At 29.8% G+C, this 26,133-nt stretch overlaps 1 protein-coding gene across 1 annotated transcript; it reads left to right on the top strand.

Annotated features, from left to right (window-relative positions):
- The first annotated feature begins 4,947 nt into the window (after nucleotides 1–4,947).
- On the top strand, nucleotides 4,948–10,002 carry LOC109607154 (uncharacterized). Its single transcript, XM_020023678.2, has 3 exons — nucleotides 4,948–5,103; nucleotides 5,235–5,325; nucleotides 8,992–10,002. Exon 3 carries the CDS (start codon nucleotides 9,015–9,017, stop codon nucleotides 9,972–9,974), a length of 960 nt encoding a protein of 319 aa, XP_019879237.1. The 5' UTR covers nucleotides 4,948–5,103; nucleotides 5,235–5,325; nucleotides 8,992–9,014; the 3' UTR covers nucleotides 9,975–10,002.
- Nucleotides 10,003–26,133: the final 16,131 nt, after the last annotated feature.

Below are 26,133 nucleotides of genomic sequence, written 5' to 3' on the forward strand. Positions count from 1 at the left end.
TAGAATATTAACGAATAATCGTCAGTAAGATTTTAGAAATTATAAACTTTTTCTTTTCGTTAAAAAAAATCGCAAAACTGAAAAAATACAATTTTAGAAAGGGATGAGTAAACAATTAAAAAGCAATAAATTTAATTTCTATGACCACTAAAACAATTACACAGTTAAAAAGTTTAACAAGAAACCTTAAGCAAATAATATTGTCTATTTTTAGGGAATTATGTATAAAATTCATCTAAGACATCAAGATTTTGGGAAAAAGAAGTGTAAGTAAACTGTAAAAAATGTAGAATTTTTATAACAGAATTTAGATAAAACATCGTCAAAAAGGATTTATATTTATATATAACAATTTTTTTCATCACAACAACAACAATTAAAATATTGTTTTTTGAAATTTGACTGTAAATGTCGATTATAAACAATAACTAGTTTTCAGAAATTAAATTGTACACATTCTTAATTGATGGAAAAGCAATATTACAAATGAATAAATAAATCAATTCATTTGTAAAACTGTTTTTAAAATTTTTTATCTGATTGCATTAGCCATTCCAAATAATTGTAGTTTCCAAACAGTTATTTGTTTTCTTTGTAGTTGGAACATAGCAGAATATATTTATTTTAAAATAATATTTTTTTTAAATAGTCGAAAAAACTATATTACAAACCGATAAGGTAATTTTACAGAATCTATGACTATAAAGAATATTTTTAGTACATACTCATATTGACTTGAAATCCTCAGTTTAAGAGATTTTTTATCGCATAGTTGCCAGATTTCAGTTTTAATAAATTATGTAGAGAAAGATGTTATTAAAAAATCTCTATGTAATTTATTTTGGTTTTCATGTATAACTTTTGTCATTTAAGTGGTTGAATTCTAAAAAAGATAAAATTCGGCGAATCATACTTAATTTTTTATTTACTCCACATTTCTTTGATAATTTAGTATTTAATCAAAATTACATTATTAAATAAATTTAGAAAATATTTAATAATTAGGAACGTTATAAAGGGGAATAATTTTAATAAAAAAAGGCGAATAAGAATATTAAAATAATACATTAATATTTTATAATAAAAAACACACAATTTATAATGTTCATGAGCACATTGCGATTTTTATATTTATGTCTCTATATAAACAATAATATAATAAAATAAAATAAATATAGTAAAATAAATTAAGATTGTAAAATAAAAAAAATAATAGTAATAATAAAAGTTGCGACTCCGAGGTAGTAATGGTCCTCGACCGGCACTTCTTGGGTCGCCACCATTGCCGCCATCTGTCGACTGCGCCTTCTTCCACTGGGGACATTCTGGACGGCGATGACCGAGTTCCTTGCCTTCGTAGCACACGATGTGTTCGTCCTTCATCGGCTTTGCTTTTTTCCTCCTGTCTGTCTGTCGTATGTACCCTTGACTCTTCTCCTTTCAGCCTCGTTGAGGAGGGCAAGCTTTACCTCCTCTGAAGGAATCTTTTCATTCCCCAATAATTTACAATAATTTTATAATTTATACATAAATATTGAGAGTGAGTTCCAGTAGTTTAATCATCAATTTGTGATATAAACTTTAAATTAAGATAAGAAGAAGAAGAATAGACTATTTAGATAATAATTGATAAGTGGGTTTAATTCGGTGGATAAACAATTTCGTCTACTATTGGGAGTAATTTCCATTAGATTAATCATCAATTTATAGTATAAATCAAATTAAAGAAGAAGAAGACAAACCTATCTTGATATAGTTTGATAAACTGGATCTATTTTGATAAAACATCTTCATTATCGTAATTTGAATACTTTTGATTTAGATACTATTTCCAAGAATACTGGAAGGAATAATATTGTTTCATATTAAGCCAAAGGGAAACATCATTTATTGACAACTCATCATCTTTAATCCACCTGAGTCCTACATCAGAAAAAAGATCTGCTTCCTTCTTTTGGAGTGTTTATATCGTTAATTAAACTTTTTAAACTTATTTTAATGTCTCGAGAATAACACCAAATCCTATTCATAGAATAAGCTAAACATAAGAGTAAGATTGTTAAACCTGGAAAAAGCCTTCTGGGTGAATCTACTCATGTATTAGACAATAATAGTCTAAACTAAAAACACATCATCATCTTGTAAATTCTTAAATGGTAAACCATTCAATTCTTTTGCAGGTGTTCGTCAACATGAGCGTCGATGCATTCGCTGGAATATACCGCTGACCTTCAGAATGTTATTGGTAAAACTCCAGAATCTGTGGTTATGGAACATCCTAGAGTCCTAAACATCAAATCAGATATCGTTGAGAAGAACTCATCTATCTCGATTATCTAAGAATTGCGAGAAAACGTGTCTTAACTTCTAACGTCGATCACCCTTCTAATTCTTTATATCCTTTTACTCTTCTCTATCTCTTCTATGGGGGAATTTTTGAATTACCGTCTCCTAATGATGAAATTTTGAAGTATCTTGGTCATAGGTTTGGCATTAGGGGGGTTCTAAAATCAACACCCCACAATCTCTCAATATGGTTGGATAACACAAGCTATGCGCCACTTAAGCCTGACCAAAAACTTTCGATCCTTAAAAATGCTATTATTCCTAAAATTCAATACACCCTTCAAAATTTTAGTATTGATGGCAAAACGCTATCTAGTTTTGATCGTTTAATTAAATTATTTGTTAAAAAAGCTCTTCATCTTCCTCTTCATATTCCTAATGCTTTCTTGCACTCTTCTATTAAGGATGATGGTCTAGGTATTCCTGACCTTAGACGCACCATCCTTATCTTTTCTCTAATAGAATTTTCAAATTAATTGAATCATCTTCTGATGAATTAATTTTATCTATTTCAACTGTAATAGAGTTGAATGTCTATCTCACATTCTGCAGAGGTACCCAATAGCACATCAGGAGAGAATTCGCCGCCACATCTAATAGGTGACGTGCATGAATGGAGTAACGAGATTTCCACTATCCACTTAGAGACTACAAGCAAGATAAGCTACACGGAGAAAGTAAGAAGAAAGAATAGAAGAGAAGAAGAAAGAATAGAAGAGAAGTAAAAAACAATGCAGAAGAAAAGGTAATACAAAAAAGGAGAGAAAATAAGATACAAACATTTGTGGATTTCAAAGATATTAGAGGAAACAGAGAGATGGTTGATAAAATAAAGGACATGAAAATTCATGAAATGGAAACAGCAAAAATAAATGGAATAGGATGATAATTAAAGGGAATAAAGTGGAAATTACGGAGCAAATAACAGTGAGGATAGAGAAGGAATATAAACAGGAAATAAAGAAATAAAAAAAAGAAAATTAGGATCACAGGGATAAAAATAGACATGAAAGAAGAACAAATAGAAAAGCAGATTAAGGAAGGAATAGAGAGGTAAGAGTAATAAAAAGGTATAGTTGCAGAAATTTGATGAAAGAGAATGTTATAATAGAAATGAGAGGAAAATGTTTTGAGGAGCTTATAAGAAAACAGAAGATAAACATTGGACATGAGATTACGTGGATTGAGCAAATAACAGATTCTATTCGATTAGAAAATTTTACTTGTATATATAAAAAGTAGGACGTCACAATGAATTTGTAAATAACACGTTTTAAAAGAAATATTTATATCAAATTGGTAAATTATTTGTTTTTTTCTTTCAAGAAAATATTGAAAATGTTGAAAGCCGAAAGAAAACAAATGAGGAAAATCATTTAAAAAGAATGAGAGAATTTGGCCGCTTTTTAATATCTATTGACGGGCTAATACTTGATATGTTTAACAGCACCAACAGGAGAAGAATTAGTGGAGAAACTATTAGAAAAAACCTGCGAGCTAGAAGAAAAAGTCCAGGAACTATAAAATGACAAGACACACCTAAGAAAATAGCTAAGCAGCACAGATGCCAAAACTTTGGACACGGCTCAAAAAATTGCAATGACCCACCAAGCTGAGTAAAATGCTCAGAAAAACACCTCACGAAACATTGATACGGTTCCAAAGGAAAAAGCAGATTGGTCAGTAGATTTTTTTCGAATATTATAGAATACACACTTTTAATAATATATATAATAAGATTATCATACCAGTGCCAAGTCTATTCTGATTAAATCAGTGGTCCGGCAGACTATTTAACCTACAAAATAACATTAATTTATTCAACAGATATAAAAGAAAGAAGAGTATATTAATATATAAAGCATCTTATTTAAATTTGAGGTTTTTTTATTTCTAAAATAATTGTAATGTAAAGTAAACATCTTAAGTACTAAATTATTGAATTACAAAACATTGTATCCAGCTATGATTTTATTTATTAAGAAATATAAGAAATAGCTTACCAAAAACAAAAATTTTAAACCATTTTATTTATTAACTCCATTCCATCCTCCCGGCACCTTTGAATAGAAGCCCGCGCCATATTTAAATACTGCGTTGCTGCTATTGGTCAAAAAATTAACGAACAAATCTAGTTAAATAGCCATTACCAATTGTCATTTTATAAATAGCATATCAATTTTAGAAATTTTTAATATTTATAAAATCCTAAATGAGAATATGCCAATGATTAATTACATATGATTAAAAATGCGTATGAACATGTAGAAGTGTGCTCACACATATAATTCCTATAATAATAATAATTTTATAACAATAAACTTGATAATTATTTTAATAATAATAACAATATACTCACCAGTAATCATATATTTATAATTACGAGATTTTTCGTTAAACATTGTACTCCAGGTATAACAAAGAGCACATTCGCGGCGGTCAAGAATCGAATAATCGGACTGTTTGTCGCGCGTCGGAATACCGACATCGGTTTGTTCGCTCCGCGTCGATACGCGGCATTAAAATGTATCTGTTACTACATGCGCAGAAATTCAAATATTGATGATTGAGCATTCTTCTTGAAAGCCCCCGTAAAATGGCGGTTACGCAGTCTGGTTTACTGTTACTTGGATGATCTATGTTTATTTTTAGGATTTTCAGTGATTTTGATGAACCAAAGCAAGAAAACGGGTGTCATAAAAAAGGACTTTCCACGCGAATGGTTCGTAAGAATCTAATCCACCACTCAGTTTTTAGGTTAGTAGAATCACATCACTTTATCACATGATTAATATTTATATTACTCTCATCCAGAGGTGTAGAATATGTTGTAAATCAGACAATTTTATTAAACAGTCAGAATATTTAATAATTTTTTTATTTTTTAGATTGTGGTTTAAGAGACATTTCAATTAAACTGAAGGTGTTTAAGAAGACTAGAAGTGATACCATAATCCATTCAATGTTAAATTATTGAAGGTTTGTGTGCATTAATTTTTTTAGAAATTCTCTGTTGATTATTATATATAATAGAATCATAATATTTTAATATTGATTAAAATTAATGAAAGGAATAATCATTTACATATTATTTAATTTAGATACACATTTTATTGTAACATAAGAAAGTCTTCGTTTAATTAATGTTTCACATTTTGCATGTGTAACCTAGCCTTTAGAACTATTATATTTAGTGCATCATTCAAACTTAAATAGTCCATATCATAATTTTATTGTCAAATAGATGTAGAAAAATACCTTTGAAGTTTTATAAATTTATCACATCCACATTTCTGTGGGTGTGATAAATTTATATGTATACTTATTATTTTCTGTATTAATTTGAGTACCTATTGTATTCGTGCTATTGACTATTTTTTAATAACCAATTTTTATTACAAATTTTAATTTTATTTTAATACTTAGGCAACTCTGATTACATGTGTATATGAGGGATGTTGACCGGTAGTTTCCATCACTGTATTTAACTGTTAGTTATTAGTATGTAAAATCGTGTCTCGTTTCAAGTAGACTCCTTAGTTACTGTCTATCATACTGCAAATTACACTTGGTTTCATGGGTTCATGCTAGAGATATCTTAATAATTTAATACAACTATTTCGGTACGGTTTGTCGTGCTTTTAGCGACGAAATACCTAGTTTCTGAGGAAGGAGGCGATTGCCTAAATCGCTGTCACTAACGAGCATAGTTTTAGTTAAAAATATCTCAAATATCTCCATATTTTGTGACGTAACCTTTGATTTGTTATTTTTAAGCATATAATCTACCAGTTTCTCCAATGTGTTAACAGGAATTTATTGCTACTGATCCTGTATAGTTTAAAGAAGTTCTTGTTTGTTCTTAATGTTTTTTGTTCGACTGCGACGCCGAATGCCGACCATTCAAGTACAGTTAAATTTTCCTTTAGAAGCCACTCCTTAATAATTTTAGATGTGTGTTTGGGATCGTCTTATTGAAATAACCAACGATGTGGCACCTCTTCCTCGACAATGGAAACATTGTGTTTTCCAATATGTCCCTCTATTGAAAACGATCCATTTTATCCTTCCCTTGCATCAAGGGTCCATCTTTGGATCGAGGAACGTATCTCCAAACGACAATGCTTCCGCCACCATGTTTAACAGTATAAATTTGGTATTTAAAATAGTATTGTTGCCCCACTGGTCGTCTCACAGATGTTCTGCCATACGACCTTTTCCTAAATTAAAGTGAAAAGTAAACGTATTTAGGTATTACTACGTTAAAACCGATCAAAAATGTTAAGAATTCAAGAACAATTAACCGTAAATAAAATAATATTCTATACTTTTTTCCAAGTTAAAAAACATATCCGAGAAAAAGAACTAAACAGAAAATGATGAGCAGCAATAATAGTATACTAGACTGTAAACACAAACTAGTGAATTTGTTTACACCATTACAACAGATATGAAAAAATCCCAAGGGATAATAATCCAATTTTTAAAAATATTCTTCATTTTCTTCCACCACTGTATGTATTTACAAATTTGGTTTGGTTATAATTTAGGAATGATATTGATTTTACTTTGATTCTTTAGATTCTTTAGATTTAGACAAAGTATTGTTCGTCGATCTGATAATATTAGACCTGATTTTGTAGATAATTTCAACGGACGGAAGTTGCAACTTTAACCTTAAGAGTTGTATATAAATAGTTGTATAGAAAATTACAGTTTTTTTCATTACAACACTAGTTCCTCATTGCGTTGAATTGATGGCTCTTCCAGATAATGTTGAAGCTCTTATATGACCCTTTATTCAGTTAAAGTTCTTGGCTTAAGATAAACTACTTTTTTATCAAACTTACTACATATTGTTTTTCATCTTCCTGTCTGTCTGTCTTTGTTTGCAAATCAGCTTTTTTATTCTAAAACGGGACTTCTTTTAATGTTCTTTTTTCTAATTTTTTATATTTTTTATTTGTTTACCTATAATTTTTTTGTAAATGTAGTTCAGCTATTAATGTGTATATTTTAGAATCCGAATTTTTAAACTTAAAGTGCTGATTAGTGAGTTTGAGACACATTCGAAAATTACTTTAGATTTATCTATAACAAATGTTAGAATAATATGCTCAATAAGTTAGTTCTTTGTTACATTATTTTACCCTTTTGTGTAAGTTTGTAAGGGGATTGTTACAATGTTTATATATATTTTTTAATTTGTGTTGTTGTTGATAACTAATGACGATGAAGAATAAATAAATTCATTTAATTTGATTAGTTATAAATAATTATTATTGCAAGATGTACTATATTGACAGTCATAGTCACTGTAATTCTATTTGCATATATTTTAAACTATTTTTATATTTATATCTATATTTTAAAATACGGATGTGATGATACCAAAAATGTAAACAATATTAAATTTGTTAATTTTATTTGTGTTATTACTCTGCATTACTATGATCTTGTTACATTCTTCCATATTTTATTATTTTTGGTTTTTATAATTATTTCATAATTGTTTTCTTATCACACACTACGAAGGTTCCTAATTATTAAAGTTGATCACGTAATCATTCCTTAGTCCTTAAAAGTTGAGAGTAAAGAAAAATGAGTTTGCAAAATGCGAAAGTTTTATCACCAAGAGATCTAGTTTTACTATGAGATTTTCATCAGGAAATTCGCAATTGAGAAGAATTAAAATTTCTCCTAATTTTCCATTTATTTTATATAGTGTTTTGACGAAAGTAATAACAGAACAAGAAACTTTACTTTAAATTCAATGAACATCTTAAATAAAAATAAACAAAATATTGAACAGTATGTTGCATAAAATAATGCATAAACTAATGGTGAACAGAACTATTTAAATTACGTAAATTGGTAATATAAAAAGTTTTTTATCGGAAAAATACTTTCGCAAAGCAATAACATTATCCAACCATTTTTTTTCTTATCTAATTTAGAAATTTTTAACTTGCTATTCCGAAGTCAGAAGTAAATATTATTTTTTCTAACTAAAAATAATTCTGTATTCCCTTTTCATCTAAGACCCACAAAATCACCCACACTACATTTCTCACCAGAATGTCATTTTACTGAATCTAGGTAGCTTCTTTTTCGACGGCCATCTCATTGACTTCACAGATTTTGTAATGTTTGTTTTTATATATTTATATTATTCACAAATTTGCAGATTTTATAGGTTTAATAGCTTTTTGTGCTATCATTAAATGGTCTCGGATATTTATTGACTTAAAAATGATTTACATCTTTCTTTTCTTTATTCTTCAACAGACCAATACCTTTTCAACATTGAATGATCATATTTATTAGCCTATGACATTCATATTAGGGCCAAATGTGTCTCAACAAATATTATCTGTTTTTTAATGCAAATTTGACGTCATACACAGAATATGAAAGGAATAATAGGAAAGGCAGATAAATTACTTTTGAAAGAATTTTATATTGATTTAACTGTGGCCTTCGTTATGTGGAAGATTTGATTTTTTATAATAATTTGTTTAAATAATTAACGGGGCACGAGTTTGAAATTTTTGATTGTTTATTGAAAATTTTACGATCCTCTTAATTATCTTCATGTTACAATTTCAATGTACAATGTAATAACTTTCTAATATCCTGTTACAGTAAGTTAATCCAACAACTCCAGGATGTCTGAATTATTTCAATATGGACTTAGTAGCCGCGGAAGCAAAACACTGAATTATCAAGGTTATGAATACATGAGACACCGTATAACTGCCAGTTGTGTTTCCCATTGGCGCTGCATAAACCGAAGTGCCAGAAATTGCAGAGCGATCATGCATACCATGGGAAATAAAATAGTGAAGCATCCGACAGAACATACATGTGACGGGACAACATCTTCAAATCAAATGGATAATTCAAATATATCCAAACATACTTTAGAAAATCTAAATCTTGTAAATGTCATTTTCACTGATGACCTTGACACTATAGACCCTGTGAATAAGTTCATGGGCAAAGAAGAGGTCCAATCACCGCTTGAGAAAAATGTTAGTATCCCAGAGCCTGAAAGTACAGACAGAAATCTATTCGAGTTCGAATACCAGACATATCTGGAGTCTGAGAAGACAGACCACAGTTCGAGCAGCCCTATAACTCAATATTTGATTCAAGTACATCCAGAGAAAAATGCAACAAGAGAGCAGTTGGTAACTCCACCGGTGGATAATAACGTATACTCACAACTAATTTTTTCGGAAAAAGATGAAGGCTCGGCTCAAATTCAAACTCCTGTAAATATAAAGCAAGAGACGTTAAATGAGCAGACAATCAACGAAGGGCTTGTGCAAGAAGAATTGGATATAAAGGATGAAGAATTTATTTCACCGGGTGAAAACAACAATCAAGAGTTAGCTGAGGATAATAATTTTTCTCCTATTACTTTGAGTAGTAGAAGGAAGAGAAGAAGCACCGAATTCTTTAACGATGATGAGTTATTCAACATTCGGTTGAAGGCGGCAAAATTAGAATACCAGAAAAAGAAAGAGGAACTAAATTTCCTTAAGATGAGGGTACAAAACGAAAAACAACATAACGAACTGAGACTGAAAATCATGCTTCAGGAATGTCACAATCTTCAATAAATATACATTAAAATTTTGAAATATATAAGTTTGTATTATTCAAAATTATAATATATAATGAGGAAACAAGAAAAGGAATTAAGGGGTCAATGTCGGATAAAACAAATTTAAGAATTTCTTTATTTATATTAATTATGTGGTGTGTGATGTGATCACATCACATTTTTAATGAAATATATTATGAATAATTTGGCATCATATAAAATGGCGGGTAGCTTTGAACATGGTAATTAATGATGGTGGTTCAAACGTTTTTTGGCATTACATCATAATTAAGATAATTATCTGATGTATTTATATAAACACAATTTTCAAGGGTCTTGTCTTAGCGTTCCTGGCACTGAATCCAGTCTTCATCAAAAATTTTTCCACATGTGGCGCATCTAGTCTCTTTTTCACGATATTTTTGAGAAGCACTGAATATATTTTTTTTGACTTCAACACTTTTTTAATGTCTCTACTTTGTTGTTTTTCCATTTGGCTATTTTATTGCATTATTATAATGGGTATGAGCTGTAATTTAATTACTACCAGGGGTATGCATATGAAACCGTTTTTTTCCTAGAAGAGTACTAGCGCTCAGTTTTGGTACTATACAAACGAGTAATTGAGTTTGTTTGTTTTGGTTATGTCTGTGGAATATTTATAACTTGAAAGAATTCGAATTTCATACCCTCAACATATCTTATACAACGTTAAACATGTCAAACTTTGTGCCTCAAAATATCGATTTGCGGTCAGTATTTGTTTTTTTTTGTTACCATTTAAAGAAAACTGCTGCAAAATCACATAGAATGCTTGTGGAAGCTTACGGCGACCATGCTTTCAACCAAACACTGTAAAGACTGGTTTAGAAAATTTAAAAATGGTGATTTTGATATTAGAAATGAAGAACGTGGTCGGCCGGTTAAAAAGTTCGGAGACACTGAATTACAAGAATTGTTGGATGAAGATGCTACTCAAACGCAACAACAATTCGCTGATCAATTAAATGTGACCCACGAAACTATTTCCAGACGTTTAAAAGCTATGGGAATGATTCAAAAGATTAGAAAATGGGTTCTACATAGACTGTGCGAAAGGCAGCAGAAGAACCGAAAGACCACTACGAGTCGCTGTTCGCCAGGTACTAAAGAAAGTCATTTCTTCGTCGGATTGTTACTAGAGATGATAAGTGCGTCCATTTTGAGAATCCTAAGCGTAGAGGATCATGGGTATCTCCGAGAGAAGTATCACCATCGATCGCAAGACCAAATCGCTATGGAAGGAAGACAATGGTCTGTGTTTGATAGGACCAGAAGGGCATTATCTATTATGAGCTGCTGAAACCTGGTCAAACTGCCAATACTGAATGTTACCAACAACTGTGGAATTGAACCAAGCTTTGCGTAAAAAAAAATCAGTATATCAAAAAAGGCAGCACAAAGCCCTTTTGCTGCATGACAACACATCGTGGCACGCTGCAAAACAGACGAAAGAAACAATTGACTGAGAAATTCTTCCTCATGTGGTTTATTCACCAGACTTGGCCCCATCTGATTATCATTTGTTTGCATCGATGGGACACGCGTTGGCTGAGCAACCCTTCACCGACTACGAAAATGACGAAAAATGGCTCGACGAGAGGTTTGCCCAAAAATTTTTTGGCGACAAATTGCCAGACAGATGTTATAGTTGAATTGCTATCGATGGAAATACGTTTATGCGTACAACTTGAACGGTTTCTTATGCATACTCGTTACCAAAAATAAGGGAGCGATTTTTAATTGGGGGTTATACAATTTTACATTATAGTATCATTGACCTTTGATTCCTGGGCCTGGTCGTCTGTTAATCCAGTTAAGGAAAAAGGTTGTACAGGTGTTGAAAACGAATGCACAAGTCCACCAATTGGAATAGGTGACTATTAAATTCATACCCACAATATATGAAAACATAAATAGAAGTAAATATGTATATTGAATTTAAATATTAAAAATTTATTTATTTCACTCTTTGATAATTCTTGAATAAAAAGGTAACTCTGGTACAATTATCGAGAGCCACAAATAATTTTTCAAAGAGCCGCTGGTTGACCACCTCTGTTATATACCATTATGCAGATGAGTATCAGTCTTTAACGTAGTATGATTTGTATATGAGACACATACAGTGGGCTGCAGAGTGGCATTACCACCCTAAGGTCCAGTTTCATTTGTGGTCTGAATAAGAGAGTTCGGTGAGAGTCACTTGTACAAATGAAACAACAAATTTATGAGTTTATATGTTTTTACAAGTATTTTTAAAGTAAACCTTTTGTAAGGTAAAGTAACCCAATAATTTACAGAACACTATTAACATTTCGAAATCAATATTAATGGTTGTTTTAAAAAATATATATATATTTGAGTTACGAAAAAATAACTTTTATTTATTTCATATTTCTAATAATATGTTATTGATTTTATCTCAATTCTACTAAAATATTAGTTACTATTTTAGTTAATGAAAAAAGTTAAATTTAAAATCCAAATTTAATATTATTTTATAGATGTTTTAAACATTGTTGAGTTAAAATAAATTCTTATTATTTTATTATTTGTAATTAGTTACAGCAATAATATTTTTCTAAACTTAAATATAAATTTTTTATTATTAGAGTTATTTTTATAGTAAGAAAACAAAATATAATATAAAATAAATTAAAAAAATATTTTTTAAACCGTTTGCCAAGTAAGTGTTACGTTATAATTAAATTACATCAATACAATAATATTTCAATCTGATGCTAAAAAAATTTGGTAGACATTTTTTTAAATTAACATATAATTGTATATACTGTTTAATCCCAAATATTATTTTAATCTTTAAATTCTAAGAAAATGTAGATGTCTGTATCAATATTCTATATTTTATGTATCCACTCTATGAGGTTTCATTGGAAAATTTAAAATTTTATCAGTTCCAATCTATTTTCCAATTTCATCACATTATGACTAGATTGATTTGAATATTACGACGACACCAAAATGTAAAGTGTGTAAAATATTTAAAAATAGTTATTTAAAATAATGATTATTATATAGTACTAGTAGTAAATATTTCTTACGACAAATCTAATTTTACACATATTTTTCCAAATTTGGATGACTTGCTCATTTAAATTTTATAGCTTATCGCAATTAGTATTCATCCCCATTTACTATTCCTATCCTATGTGTGCCTCTTCTTGGTATAGTGTATGTATATGTATACTCCAAATCATACCACGATACAGATGGGCGTCAATCTATAATATAATAGGATATGATCCAACACAGATAAAGCTAAGAAACACCAACCTCCTAATAAAGAAATCGTCCGGACCACCGGATATCCAAAAACAATTAATAAAATAAGAAGCGCTTCCACCTCACTTATATGGTCTGCCCAAAATACATAAGGATAATGTACCATTCCGACCCATCGTTAGTACTCCCATAGAAAACCTAAGAAGTACCAACCCAATGTTATAAACAAGAAACATTACGGGGCACGATCTCGGGATGCAGCGATGTTGCCATTTTGAAGGCGGTGTTGCCATTTCTTACAGACTACAGATATCTCTTTGTCCATCTGTCACTTTCTATTTAAAATATATATTAAATGAGTATAGGTTAGGTTTTTCTGATGTATATAAAAATAAAACAATTATATATTTTGTATAATTTTATTATATATTCATGATAAAAACATACAAATTAAATATATATATATATATATATATATATATATATATATATATATATATTATATATAAATATAATATAATATAAATTTTATAATAATATAATATAATCATCATATCACTTCGACACTTATCCAAACTAAAACTGTAATATAATAAATATAACTAATGTAACTGCTGTAAAAGTAACTTTCTGTATTTTGCAATAACTAAGCAGGAAGCATGAAATGAATTAATACCAATGAATCTGTACTTCACATTCAATTAATGAAAATAAACGAACATATTGACTTTACGGTTTATAAAATAACAAACACAAACAATTAAATTATGTAAGTCGGTTATATAAAAAGTTTCTTACTCCCATAGAAAACCTAAGAAGTACCAACCCAATGTTATAAACAAGAAACATTACGGGGCACGATCTCGGGATGCAGCGATGTTGCCATTTTGAAGGCGGTGTTGCCATTTCTTACAGACTACAGATATCTCTTTGTCCATCTGTCACTTTCTATTTAAAATATATATTAAATGAGTATAGGTTAGGTTTTTCTGATGTATATAAAAATAAAACAATTATATATTTTGTATAATTTTATTATATATTCATGATAAAAACATACAAATTAAATATATATATATATATATATATATATATATATATATATATATATTATATATAAATATAATATAATATAAATTTTATAATAATATAATATAATCATCATATCACTTCGACACTTATCCAAACTAAAACTGTAATATAATAAATATAACTAATGTAACTGCTGTAAAAGTAACTTTCTGTATTTTGCAATAACTAAGCAGGAAGCATGAAATGAATTAATACCAATGAATCTGTACTTCACATTCAATTAATGAAAATAAACGAACATATTGACTTTACGGTTTATAAAATAACAAACACAAACAATTAAATTACGTAAGTCGGTTATATAAAAAGTTTCTTACCAGAAATATATTTTCTTAAACCAAAAACATCATCTGACCGTCTTCTATAACCTATAGCGTCCATGACTCACTATTCTGAAATCTAGTAAATTATTTTCTCTAACTAAAGTCACTAGATATTCCCTGGTCATCCCGACAATTTTGGGGAATTTTTACTACCAATTTATAAAATCAAATATTATAAATCCCTAACGTATCCCGAGACATAAAGGTCGTGCCTTTCCGGCGATTCCGAACGTCCATGATCGGCTGTTGCCTCTCCGTCCCTATTCGCTTGGCCCCCCCTGAGTACTCCTGGGTTACCAACATTTAGACTGGTCAGTTTCGACGTCGCACCACTATTCACTAAAGTTCTTGTGAATGAATCCTTAAACATGATATCAGAAATCTTCCTTCTAGATATAGTGGATCTTTTCTGTAAGTGCCTTACTGAAATCTATTTCGTTTGGAACAACAAATTCTACGAACAGACTGAAGGATTAGCAATGGACAGTCCTCTTAGAGCAGTCCAGTGATCGCCAAGTTCTTTATGGAAATGTGGAAATGAACAAAAAACGACTGAGTCTTCCAAACACAAACCTTCTGTTTGGTATCGTTACTTGGATGTTACTTTCATGTTACTTTCGTGATGCAAAACATGAACAAGAAAATCTAGATCAGACACCACCTCGCTGAAGAACAAGAACACCGAGATACAGAGTTTTTGCAACGCTATACAATGGTTTATATTATATAGAAACCCATCATGTTAAGAACTCATAAAGGTGAATTTTTATATGAAATTGTCTTCGTTGATTCTAGTGGTTGGTGTGATAAACCAGTTCGTGTGTCACATTTCTATTCACAGCCTCAAAAATTGGTGAATTACCACTGGATTGCATTTTGCATCATGAACAGACTGAAACAAATTTCACGCTAGTTTCAGAAGCTCTTTGAGTAGAGGGATTTGGAGGATATGGTTACCCTCTAGTTGTAATGACCGACGACTCATAAATCGAAAGAAACGCCTTGAAAATTGTATTTGGAAATTCGACAGTTTTGTTGTGTATAAATTAAAAACAACTGGTGATGTATTATACTTACTTATATCAAATCAAAAAAATTAAACATACATCATCTTGCTAGACATTATAGTATATAAGTTAATTGCTATAGTTGTAACAGCCTCGTCGATAATTTTGGGTTATCTGATCCTGTCAGACAAGACAAGTTAATATCACACAGTATGTTGGGAGAGAAAACATTGGAGTAATGAACCGAAGAGAATAGGATTAGATGATAAATTATACGTTTGTCTACCTCCAAACAAAATTTTATTTTCTGAATGGGTTTAAAATATTCTTTTGAAGTTATCGATTGACCAATGTCCGGATCTAAATCTTTATAGACAATTATCGATTAAATATACTAAAACCATAAAATTTAGATGAATTGTAGGAGAGTTGCCGACTCGATGAATATATACCTCGCCGTATGTAACAACAATAATGTTTTTCAACGCCATTATAAATATTATATACAATATATATTAATATATATTAATATATTCGATCATTTTCTCCAACTATAATTTTCATCATCTAATTGGTATTCATTGACGTATATACAAACCATGAAAAAAAATTAATTATTTTTTTTATTAAATTTAATAAAATACAAAATTTTCAAAATTTTATGAAAAATTGAGAAATTACGTTATTGATCATTTTTTTTGATGAACTTTCTGAAAAAAAATATTAATATTGATTTATATTATAGTTATATATTATACATTGGGCAAAATTTTATAGTCCAAGATGTAATTAGGGCATTAATTATTCACTTAAGCATAAAATAAAAAGTTATTACTTTCATGAAAAATATAAAAGCTACAGGACATATTTTTAAAATATGATTTAAATTACAATAATATATACATATTTATTTACTATCTATAAAAAGTATAAAATGTATTACAAAATTATTATTAATTATTGAAAAATTGTCCAAATATACTAGTTTTAATAAAAATGCACCACTTAAAGTTTGTTGAACAATTAAGTACAACTTAAAAAGATGAATGAAATATTAACAAAAAGCTACTATTACCACACATGGATTTTTGTATCAGTATCCATATTTATCTTAGGCGTTTTTTACCGAATATATAGTATATTATTTAGTTATATTGTTGGATGTTAAGTGAAAATAACACGTTAAAACGTCCAGAATTTGTCGATATGTGAGCATTTTTGTCAGTTAAGACTTTATGCGAGGCTGCATTATTCTTATGAAGAATACCGAATTATAATTGGGGGATATGCTGAAATGTATACTTTAACCGCATTTCCCATTCACAATATGGTAGTATGACATCTAATATGTTACAATGCATAAAACGATCCATTTTGCCTTCTATTTTGTGAATCAAGCCCATATTGTACGATATGGAACCACTCTACTATAAGTCTACTATTTTAGGGCAATGCATAACCTGCCCACCATCATCAATTCATTTGTATATTATATTATTGTTAGATCCCACTTTATTGCATTCAATAAACAATACCTTGCATATTCAGCCAGCAAAGAAATTTCGGTGTTATGGTCGTAATGCCATTAAAACCTACTATAAAAGCCACTACATTTAATTCCTGGTTGAAGAGACCTATCTGATATTGTTTAAATTTCAAGTCATTTTGAAAAAGTAACGAACAGGTAACTTAAGATTACTTTGACACTAGTTAGTGTAAAATACATATTTTAATTTAATTTTTAGATATTTTATTTTTAAATAAATTATATACACATATTTATTAAAAGTGGTCGTAAAAAATTAAATTTCTTGGGATTCCCCCTAAAATGTTGAGAAAATACTAAAAACTTAAATAAGATGATCCAAGTCAATTTTTTGGTAATTTTTTTTATTCAAGATTTTAGAACCCAAATAATAATAAATAAAAACTCAAAAACAAAATATATTTTTTTTCAGTTGATGTGGCCTATTAAATATAAACAGATATTCAAATTGATATTTTTAATTTAAAATAGTAATAATAACGATGTTCCATTGTCAATAATTTTCAAATTTCAAAAAAATATATGTATATAATTATAATTAAATAAGATATTTTCAAAAAATTCCCTTAGAACCTTTTGAGGCACGTATTGTTATTAAAAAAATATTGTTATAAAAAAATATGTTATTTCTCTACAATGTACAAATTTTTATCAAATAATTAATAATGGATTTATAAAATATTAATAAATGCTTTGTAATCCAATTCCATACTAAATTAATTCCAAATACAAGACATAATTTTTAAGGCATTTTAATAGGTACTCAAATAACATACAAGTTTAAATTTGCACTACCTGTATTCAAATATGGATTATCGTTACGAAGTAATCTTTTTTCTGTGATAAATAATTTATTATTATTTAAGAAAACATTAGACATTTGATCTTCACACTCCACATGCATGTGTTATGTTATATGACATTCGTCGTACCTGAACGACTTCATATAAAAATCCAGTTCACCCGAATATAATCACAAACTTAAACATAATGGAAGACGAGAGGTGGACTTTCACTAGGGACCAAATCAAGAACACGGCAGCTCAAAAATCTGGCTACGACCAGAATAAGGAGACATTCATCAGGCAAAAAGCTGCATCAGTAATCTATGAGATGGGCACGAATTTGCAACTCAATTCGATAACGATTAATACTGCCATGGTTTACATGCACCGTTTCTACATGTTCCATCCAATGAATCTGTTCCGATGGCACGAAGTCGCACCCGCTGCTGTATATTTGGCAGCCAAAACCGAAGAAAATCACAGAAGAATGAAGTGCGTGATCAAGGCTTTGAACCATGTGCGCCATGTGATTATACCGCCCGATAGTACACATTTTGCTAATCAGTGCAAGGATTTGCTGTTGACGGAGACTGTGCTATTACAGACACTTGGATTTGATCTGATGGTCGAACATCCTCACATGCACGTTGTCACAGCATGCTACGCGATGAAAGTGCCAAAGCATGTGGCGCATGCTGCATTTATTTTGGCTACCAAGAGTCTCCAATTGACTACTTTTTGTCTGGAGTATCAACCAAAGTTCGTCGCTTGTGTCTGTATAAATGTGGCTTGTTATTGGTTAAATTATCAATTACCAACTCCTTCTAATGGTCTCCCTTGGCATTCACTGTTAGATGACACTATTCAGGCTGAAGAGCTGGTTGCCAGGACCAAGGATTTTAGACTTCTGGCCGAAAACCACAAAGACTGCACCAAACCAAGAGGTTACATTAAGAAACAAGTACTAGAACTTGCCTTGAAGTGCAAAAAGATATCTTCCAAAGACATGACATTTAGTATACCGGAAACGAATGAAAACATTTTAACAGATACATTATGTAAGCACCGCACCAATAGTTCCCAATCTGAAGCCGCTAGCGTACCACAAGAATTGATATCAGTACAAGAGAATCTAATTGAAGTAGATGTCGGTATCCAAGAAGCTAATACTATACAAGATATAACAACGGAAGAAGCGATGAATTCTATGTTGGAGTGCGACTTGATTAATAAGGACAAATTTATAACAGGCCTAGAAGTTCCTGAAGGGGCTCATGATAATGTGCTGGCAAGAATGAATTCTTCTGTTCAACCTAATCAGATCCAACAAGGAGATATTTACGTGTTGTCTCAGGACAGTCAATATACAAGTATAATGGAAGCAGCTTCATCTGTTAGCTTAATTCCTGGTTCTGACGATTATACATGTAATATTGTAAATCCTATGTCCCAGGACAATCAATATACAAGTATAGCAGAAGCATCGTCTGATAACTTCCTTCCTAGCTGTGACGATTATACAAGTAATATTGTAAATCCTATGTCTGTAATACCACATTCAAGTAATATGGTAAGTCCTATTTCTGTAATACCACAAGTAAGGCATATTGAATCAGAAGGGCAGTTTTCACCGGATATTGAAGAATCCGTGATTATCAAGCCTTTATGTGGGTTCAATCCTGATGAATTAGTTCCAAACGCTGGACTGAATAGGGGACAAATAAAAAGAAAGAGGAACATGTTATCTCCTGGTGGTGATGATATCACTGCGAAATTTAGAAAGCAGCAATCATCTCAGGAAGATCAAAACATAAATATGGACGCAGTATTTCAGGACATCACCTCTAATCTAATGACAATTAATGACAGTTGTACAGATAACGTTGTAGCTCCTACCTCAGAAATACTTCAGCAAGAATGTGTTAAGCTAAAAGGGATGTTTTCTCCAGATATTGAAGAATCCGAGATTGACAAAGCTGATGGTGGATTCGTATCGACTCCGAAAATGCCGGAACAACATTATTTTTCAAAAATGTTTTCTCCCGATGTATATCGGCCACCACCAACTCTTCCAGATAGAATTTTTTCAAGCCCTAAAGACTCTAGTGGAGCAGTCAGCCAAGAAACAAGTATAAGAGTAAGTATACCGCTAGCTAAAATTGACATAAATCCCATATTGAGATATTTCAATGAACCTCAAAGAGAGAAGATAACGAATTTAATCGAGCAGGTGGAGGACAATACTGAAATGAATTATGACAGTGATATGGATATTGTGTTCTAAATACAAATAATTTAATTGGTTGGTAAATAAAATATTGTTATGTTGTACTGTACTTGTTTGTACCCCTAAAGTTACGCGAATAAATATATTAAGAAAAATGTGGTATTTTATTTTTTCACTCAAAACATATAAAACATATAAAACATATATGTGCGTAAGTATAGAATTTTTCATTTTAAAATTAGTTTAGAAAGTTCTGAATAACAGGATTTATATATATTTTATATGCGTTTATTTCTAAAATAAGGTTTTATCAACGAATGTTGATTCCATATATGACATTCGACGTGACATGCAATATACAGCAAAATAATTTATTCATTACGAGACTTTTATTATAGTAATTTAATAAAAATACATATATATATATATATATAAAAATACATATATATATATATATATATATATATATATATATATATATATATTTAATAAAAATCAACGACATTTTTTTGTTAATAAAGTTTTCCACGTTATTATCGATTGATGCCATTTCTATCAATGGGAATTAGGTACTGTTATTCTGTGATTTTGCTTTATAATTTCATAAAATTCAGCCATGAGTTCTCAGTCTCAACCTATGTCTGGTTAATGTGTCAAAATGTGCAGCTATTCTTCATGTTTTAGTATATATTATAGTCATAGAAAACCTAAGAAGTACCAACTCAATGTTATAAACGAGAAACATAACTGGGCACGATTTCGAGATGTAGCCATGTTGCCATTTTGAATGCGGTGTTGCCTTTTCTTACATATTTTGTTTATCTGTCCCTTTTTTAGGGCGGGAAACCTTTCATTTAAAATTTTCAATTTCAAATGTGTATAGGTAAGGTTTTTTCAAAGGTATATAAAAACAAAACAATTAAATATTTCACATCAACTTTATTATATATCAATGGTAAAAACAAAAAACATTAAAATATACATACTGTAGAACCAGAATTAAATCAGAACAAATATTTTCTAATCTTAATTTAAGCTTTTAATTTTGAAATTTTAGAAATAGTATTTCGATGCATCTTATACAACAAAGAATTCTTCTCAGCATTATTATTACTAATTGTAGTTTTAACACAGACGGAAGATACAGATTTACCATATGAATTATTTGAAAGAATAGGGCAAAAACTAGAACTAGGAATTTTGGATACTTGAACATTATTAATAGTAATAAAAGTAGAAAGAACTGTAGAAAAATGTGTAGTGGAACAGGAAAAAGACTTATTCTTAAAATTGAAATTTTTAACATTAATAAGATATTTGTTAGAACATTTAGAATAACTACAATATTTACTATTATAACCAAAAACTAGAAATTGCTGAGAAAAATCCATTATAAAATTTATTCTATTATATTATTATCATATATATACCTGAAAGTATTTTTTGCATTGGGGATCCTTAAAGATACGTCTCTTCAAGAGGTCATCTAACCTAAAACCGTAATGTAATTATTACAACTCCTGTATAAGAACTTTATGAAACTTTGCAATAATAACTGACCAGCAAAAATGAAATGAATTAAGAAAAATTTTACATTAAATTCAATGATTGAACAATTTAAATAAACAACATTCTAACAAGCTATGCAAAATAATATACAATAACAAATACAAACAATTAAATTATATATAGTGGTATATAAAAAGATTCTTACCAGAAATATACTTTCTCAAAGTACTAACATTCCTCGACCACGCTCTCTTCTCTAACCTAAAAACTACTGAATTTCGCCATTCTAAAATCTAGTAAATTACTAAAATCACTAAATATTCCCTATACATCTCGGAAATTTTTGGGGAATTTCCATTACCAATTTTTAAAATTAAACATTAAAAATCCCTACAACCCCAAACAAAAAGGTCGTGCCTTTTCGACGATTCCGAACGTCTATCATCGGCTGTTGCCCCTCCGTCCCTATTCGCTTGGCCCCCCCTGATTATAGTGATGCTGCCAATCTTAAAAATAAATCTTTTTTTACTACTTTCCGATTCTAAAATAAATTTAATAGTGCGTTCAATTTGTAATATTCATTTTCTGTTTAGAATTCAAGTCATGGCAATCCTTCTTCTAATAATTCCACTGTTAAAGATGATGTTAGTATTAGTTAGTTGCCATTTTGAACGTGGTGTTGCCATTTCTTATAGACTACAGGTATCTTTTTGTCCATGTGTCACTTTCTATTTAAAATTTATAAAAAATAGCTTACTTATTGTAAGTATGTATGTATGTTAGAATGTGTATATTGTATGTATGTAAGAATGTGGTATACATCTGGCGGGGATAACTAATTAAATGACGATTGATCAGTTTTCGACCGGGGATGAAAAATGATTAAATTACTAAAATGGCTATTAAAAAATAATGGTTGATCGTAGAAGGGTGAAAATTTAGGATTGTATGTATTTTTGTATGTTGTATCATAAAAAAATAGAAACTAAAAATTTTGTCTAAAAAATAAAAAAAAAAATTAGGGGTGGACTACCCCTAACATTTAGGGGAATGAAAAATAGATGTTGGCCGATTCTCAGATCTACTCAATTCGCTCACAAAATTTCATGACAATCGGTCGGCCGTTTCGGAGGAGTATGAGAACGAAATCTGTGACACGAGAATTTTATATACAGTATCAAAAATGATGAACGTGTCTACTCACGTATTGAGACGGAACATCAATATCCCTTTGTAAACAAAAAAGAAAGATATACATGCAATTATGTGGGCGGGCCGGATTGACTGGAGGGGATCATTTGGTTTTGCTACGTTTAGCATGCGGTTCGTCTCCGCAGACGAGTCGGTGTCTTTGAACACTTTATTTAATTATTTTTAGTTTTTTTTACTTATGCATTTATTTATTTTATTTAATTTTTGGGATACATTTTTATTTTGAAAAAAGAACTTTATTTTTAGAATACTTATTTTTGTTTTTAATATCGCATATGGAGAGTTACTAAATGCATTCGCAAAGATTAATTTATATTGTGCGCAAGCGCGCACTAGCACGGCGCATTGTCTCTGAGAGTGGGGATTCCTACTACCGGGCAAAATTTTTCTCTCTTTGTCGTGCATCCATCTCTTACAACATTCAGACACGAAAAGCATTTTTGGCACTGTATAAGATATATATATATATATATATATATATATATATATATATATATATATAAATAAAACAATTATGTATATTTTGTATAATTTTATTATATATTCATGATAAAAACATTTATATTATATAAATTTAAATTTTTATTATATAAATATAATATAAATTTTATAATAATATAATATAATCATCACTTCGACACTCATCCAAACTAAAACTGTAATATAATAATTATAACTAATATAACTACTGTAAAAGCAACTTTCTGTATTTTGCAATAACTAAGCAGGAAGCATGAAATGAATTAATACAAATGAATCTGTACTTCAAATTCAATTAATAGAAAATAAACGAACATATTAACCTTACGGTTTATAAAATAACAAACACAAACAATTAAATTACGTAAGTTGGTTATATAAAAAGTTTCTTACCAAAAATATATTTTCTTAAAGCAAAAACATCATCTGACCGTATTCTATAACCTAAAATCTACCAAGTTATAGCGTCCATGACTCACTATTTTGAAATCTAGTAAATTATTTTCTCTAACTAAAGACACTAGATATTCCCTGCTCATCTCGACAATTTTGGGGATTTTTATTATCAATTTATAAAATCAAATATTAAAATCCCTAACTCATCCCGAGACAAAAATGTCCTGCCTTTTCGGCGATTCCGGACGTCTATGATCGGCTGTTGCCCCTCCGTCCCTATTCGCTTGGCCCCCTTGACTCTTTTAGACATACCAACTGAAAATTAAATTATATTTTACTGTTACATTTAAAAGAATATACTTCATTCACTCCCTTATTTTTGATATACCTACTATTTTTAGAGCGACAAGCTTTTATAGATAGTTTATATATAGTAACAATAATACATAATCTGTTGTTCACATCAACATACTGATATTTTTTTTCTGACAAGTTTCCTGTTAAACTGTCTGATTCATTTACTGTCAAATAGCTTATGAATTATATTTTAGATAAAATGGATCAAGAAAACTATATAATAAATGCACAAGAAGTAGCAAAAGTTGTCGAAAGTAAAACAAAATTAAATAGACGGTATTTTAGAGAAGGTGGCATTGTGTCTACAAGGAAATTAGAGACGGTAAACTCAAACTCAAAGATGAACCTTTAGTCAGAAGTAATATAACAATATCTAAATAATAAATTATTTATATCTTTTACAGATCCCCATCAGATTTCACGTAAGAAAAACTTGCATCCCGAATTCAGTCAAAGTGCCAGCCTCCCTTTTACCTCAAGGTATCTCAGATATCCTGCCTTAAAGAAATTTCCATAGCTACCATGTATCAAAAATAAAAATTCCCTTTATAATAAATATAATTTAATATAACAAAATGTGTTTACTCTATATTCCTAGATGGTTACCTTTTTCCAAATTATGTAGCCACTTTCAGTTGTCTTTTATAGTAAAATAACTCAAAAATATTATCACAAAAATTGCCAAATGACCACAATCTCATGTCAGAAATGACCCAATCTTGATCAAAGATATCAGTCATTTTATTGACATATTGAAGATGTTACGTCTTTATATAGATAATAGAATGATTAGTTTCTACGTATTGTCACTCTTCACCAAACTTCTTGTCAACGATCCTTAAACAGGATTGCAAAAATATTCAGGTCAAGTAATTGGATTTATGGAAAAGTTTGAACAAAACATGAGTAAGACCTTGAAACTCAAACCTTCTGTTTGGTATCGTTACGGTACGTTAAAACTTGTTCTGTTTCTAAAACTCTCAACATAACAACATCGAATTTGAGAAGGAGAAACAAACCTTCACCCAATGATCGGTATCTACGTAACAAGGGCTAAATTTTTTCTGCCATATATATCTTGTAGTGGTCCGAATTTTGTATTTAAATTCCCTCTACCTAATATAATATATATAATCTAATATATATACATATATTCAAATATTATTTTAAAAAGTAATTGTTTTTTATTGTATATTGTTTAGGGATTAGATTTAATTAATGTAAGAGTAATATTGCACTAATTAACTCTACTTCTTCTTTTTTGTTGTTATTGTTTCACTCTTTTGTTTAAGTTGGTAATAGGAATGGATACAGGGGGGGCCAAGCGAATAGGGACGGAGGGGCAACAGCCGATCATGGACGTTCGGAATCGCCGGAAAGGCACGACCATTTTGTCTCGGAATGAGTTAGGGATTTATAATATTTGATTTTATAAATTGGTAGTAAAAATTCCCCAAAATTGTCGGGATGACCAGGGAATATCTAGTGTCTTTAGTTAGAGAAAATAATTTACTTGATTTCAGAATATTGAGACATGGACGCTATAACTTGATAGATTTTAGGTTATAGAAGACGGTCAGATGATGTTTTTGCTTTAAGAAAATATATTTCTGGTAAGAAACTTTTTATATAACCAACTTACGTAATTTAATTGTTTGTGTTTGTTATTTTATAAACCGTAAAGTCAATATGTTCGTTTATTTTCTATTAATTGAATTTGAAGTACAGATTCATTGGTATTAATTCATTTCATGCTTCCTGCTTAGTTATTGCAAAATACAGAAAGTTACTTTTACAGCAGTTACATTAGTTATATTTATTATATTACAGTTTTAGTTTGGATGAGTGTCGAAGTGATATGATGATTATATTATATTATATTTATATATAATATATATATTTTTTTAATTTGTTTGTTTTTATCATGAATATATAATAAAATTATCTCTATATATA

This window comes from Aethina tumida, chromosome 6 (genome assembly GCF_024364675.1).
Source record: "Aethina tumida isolate Nest 87 chromosome 6, icAetTumi1.1, whole genome shotgun sequence".
NCBI classification, from domain to species: Eukaryota; Metazoa; Arthropoda; class Insecta; order Coleoptera; family Nitidulidae; genus Aethina; species Aethina tumida.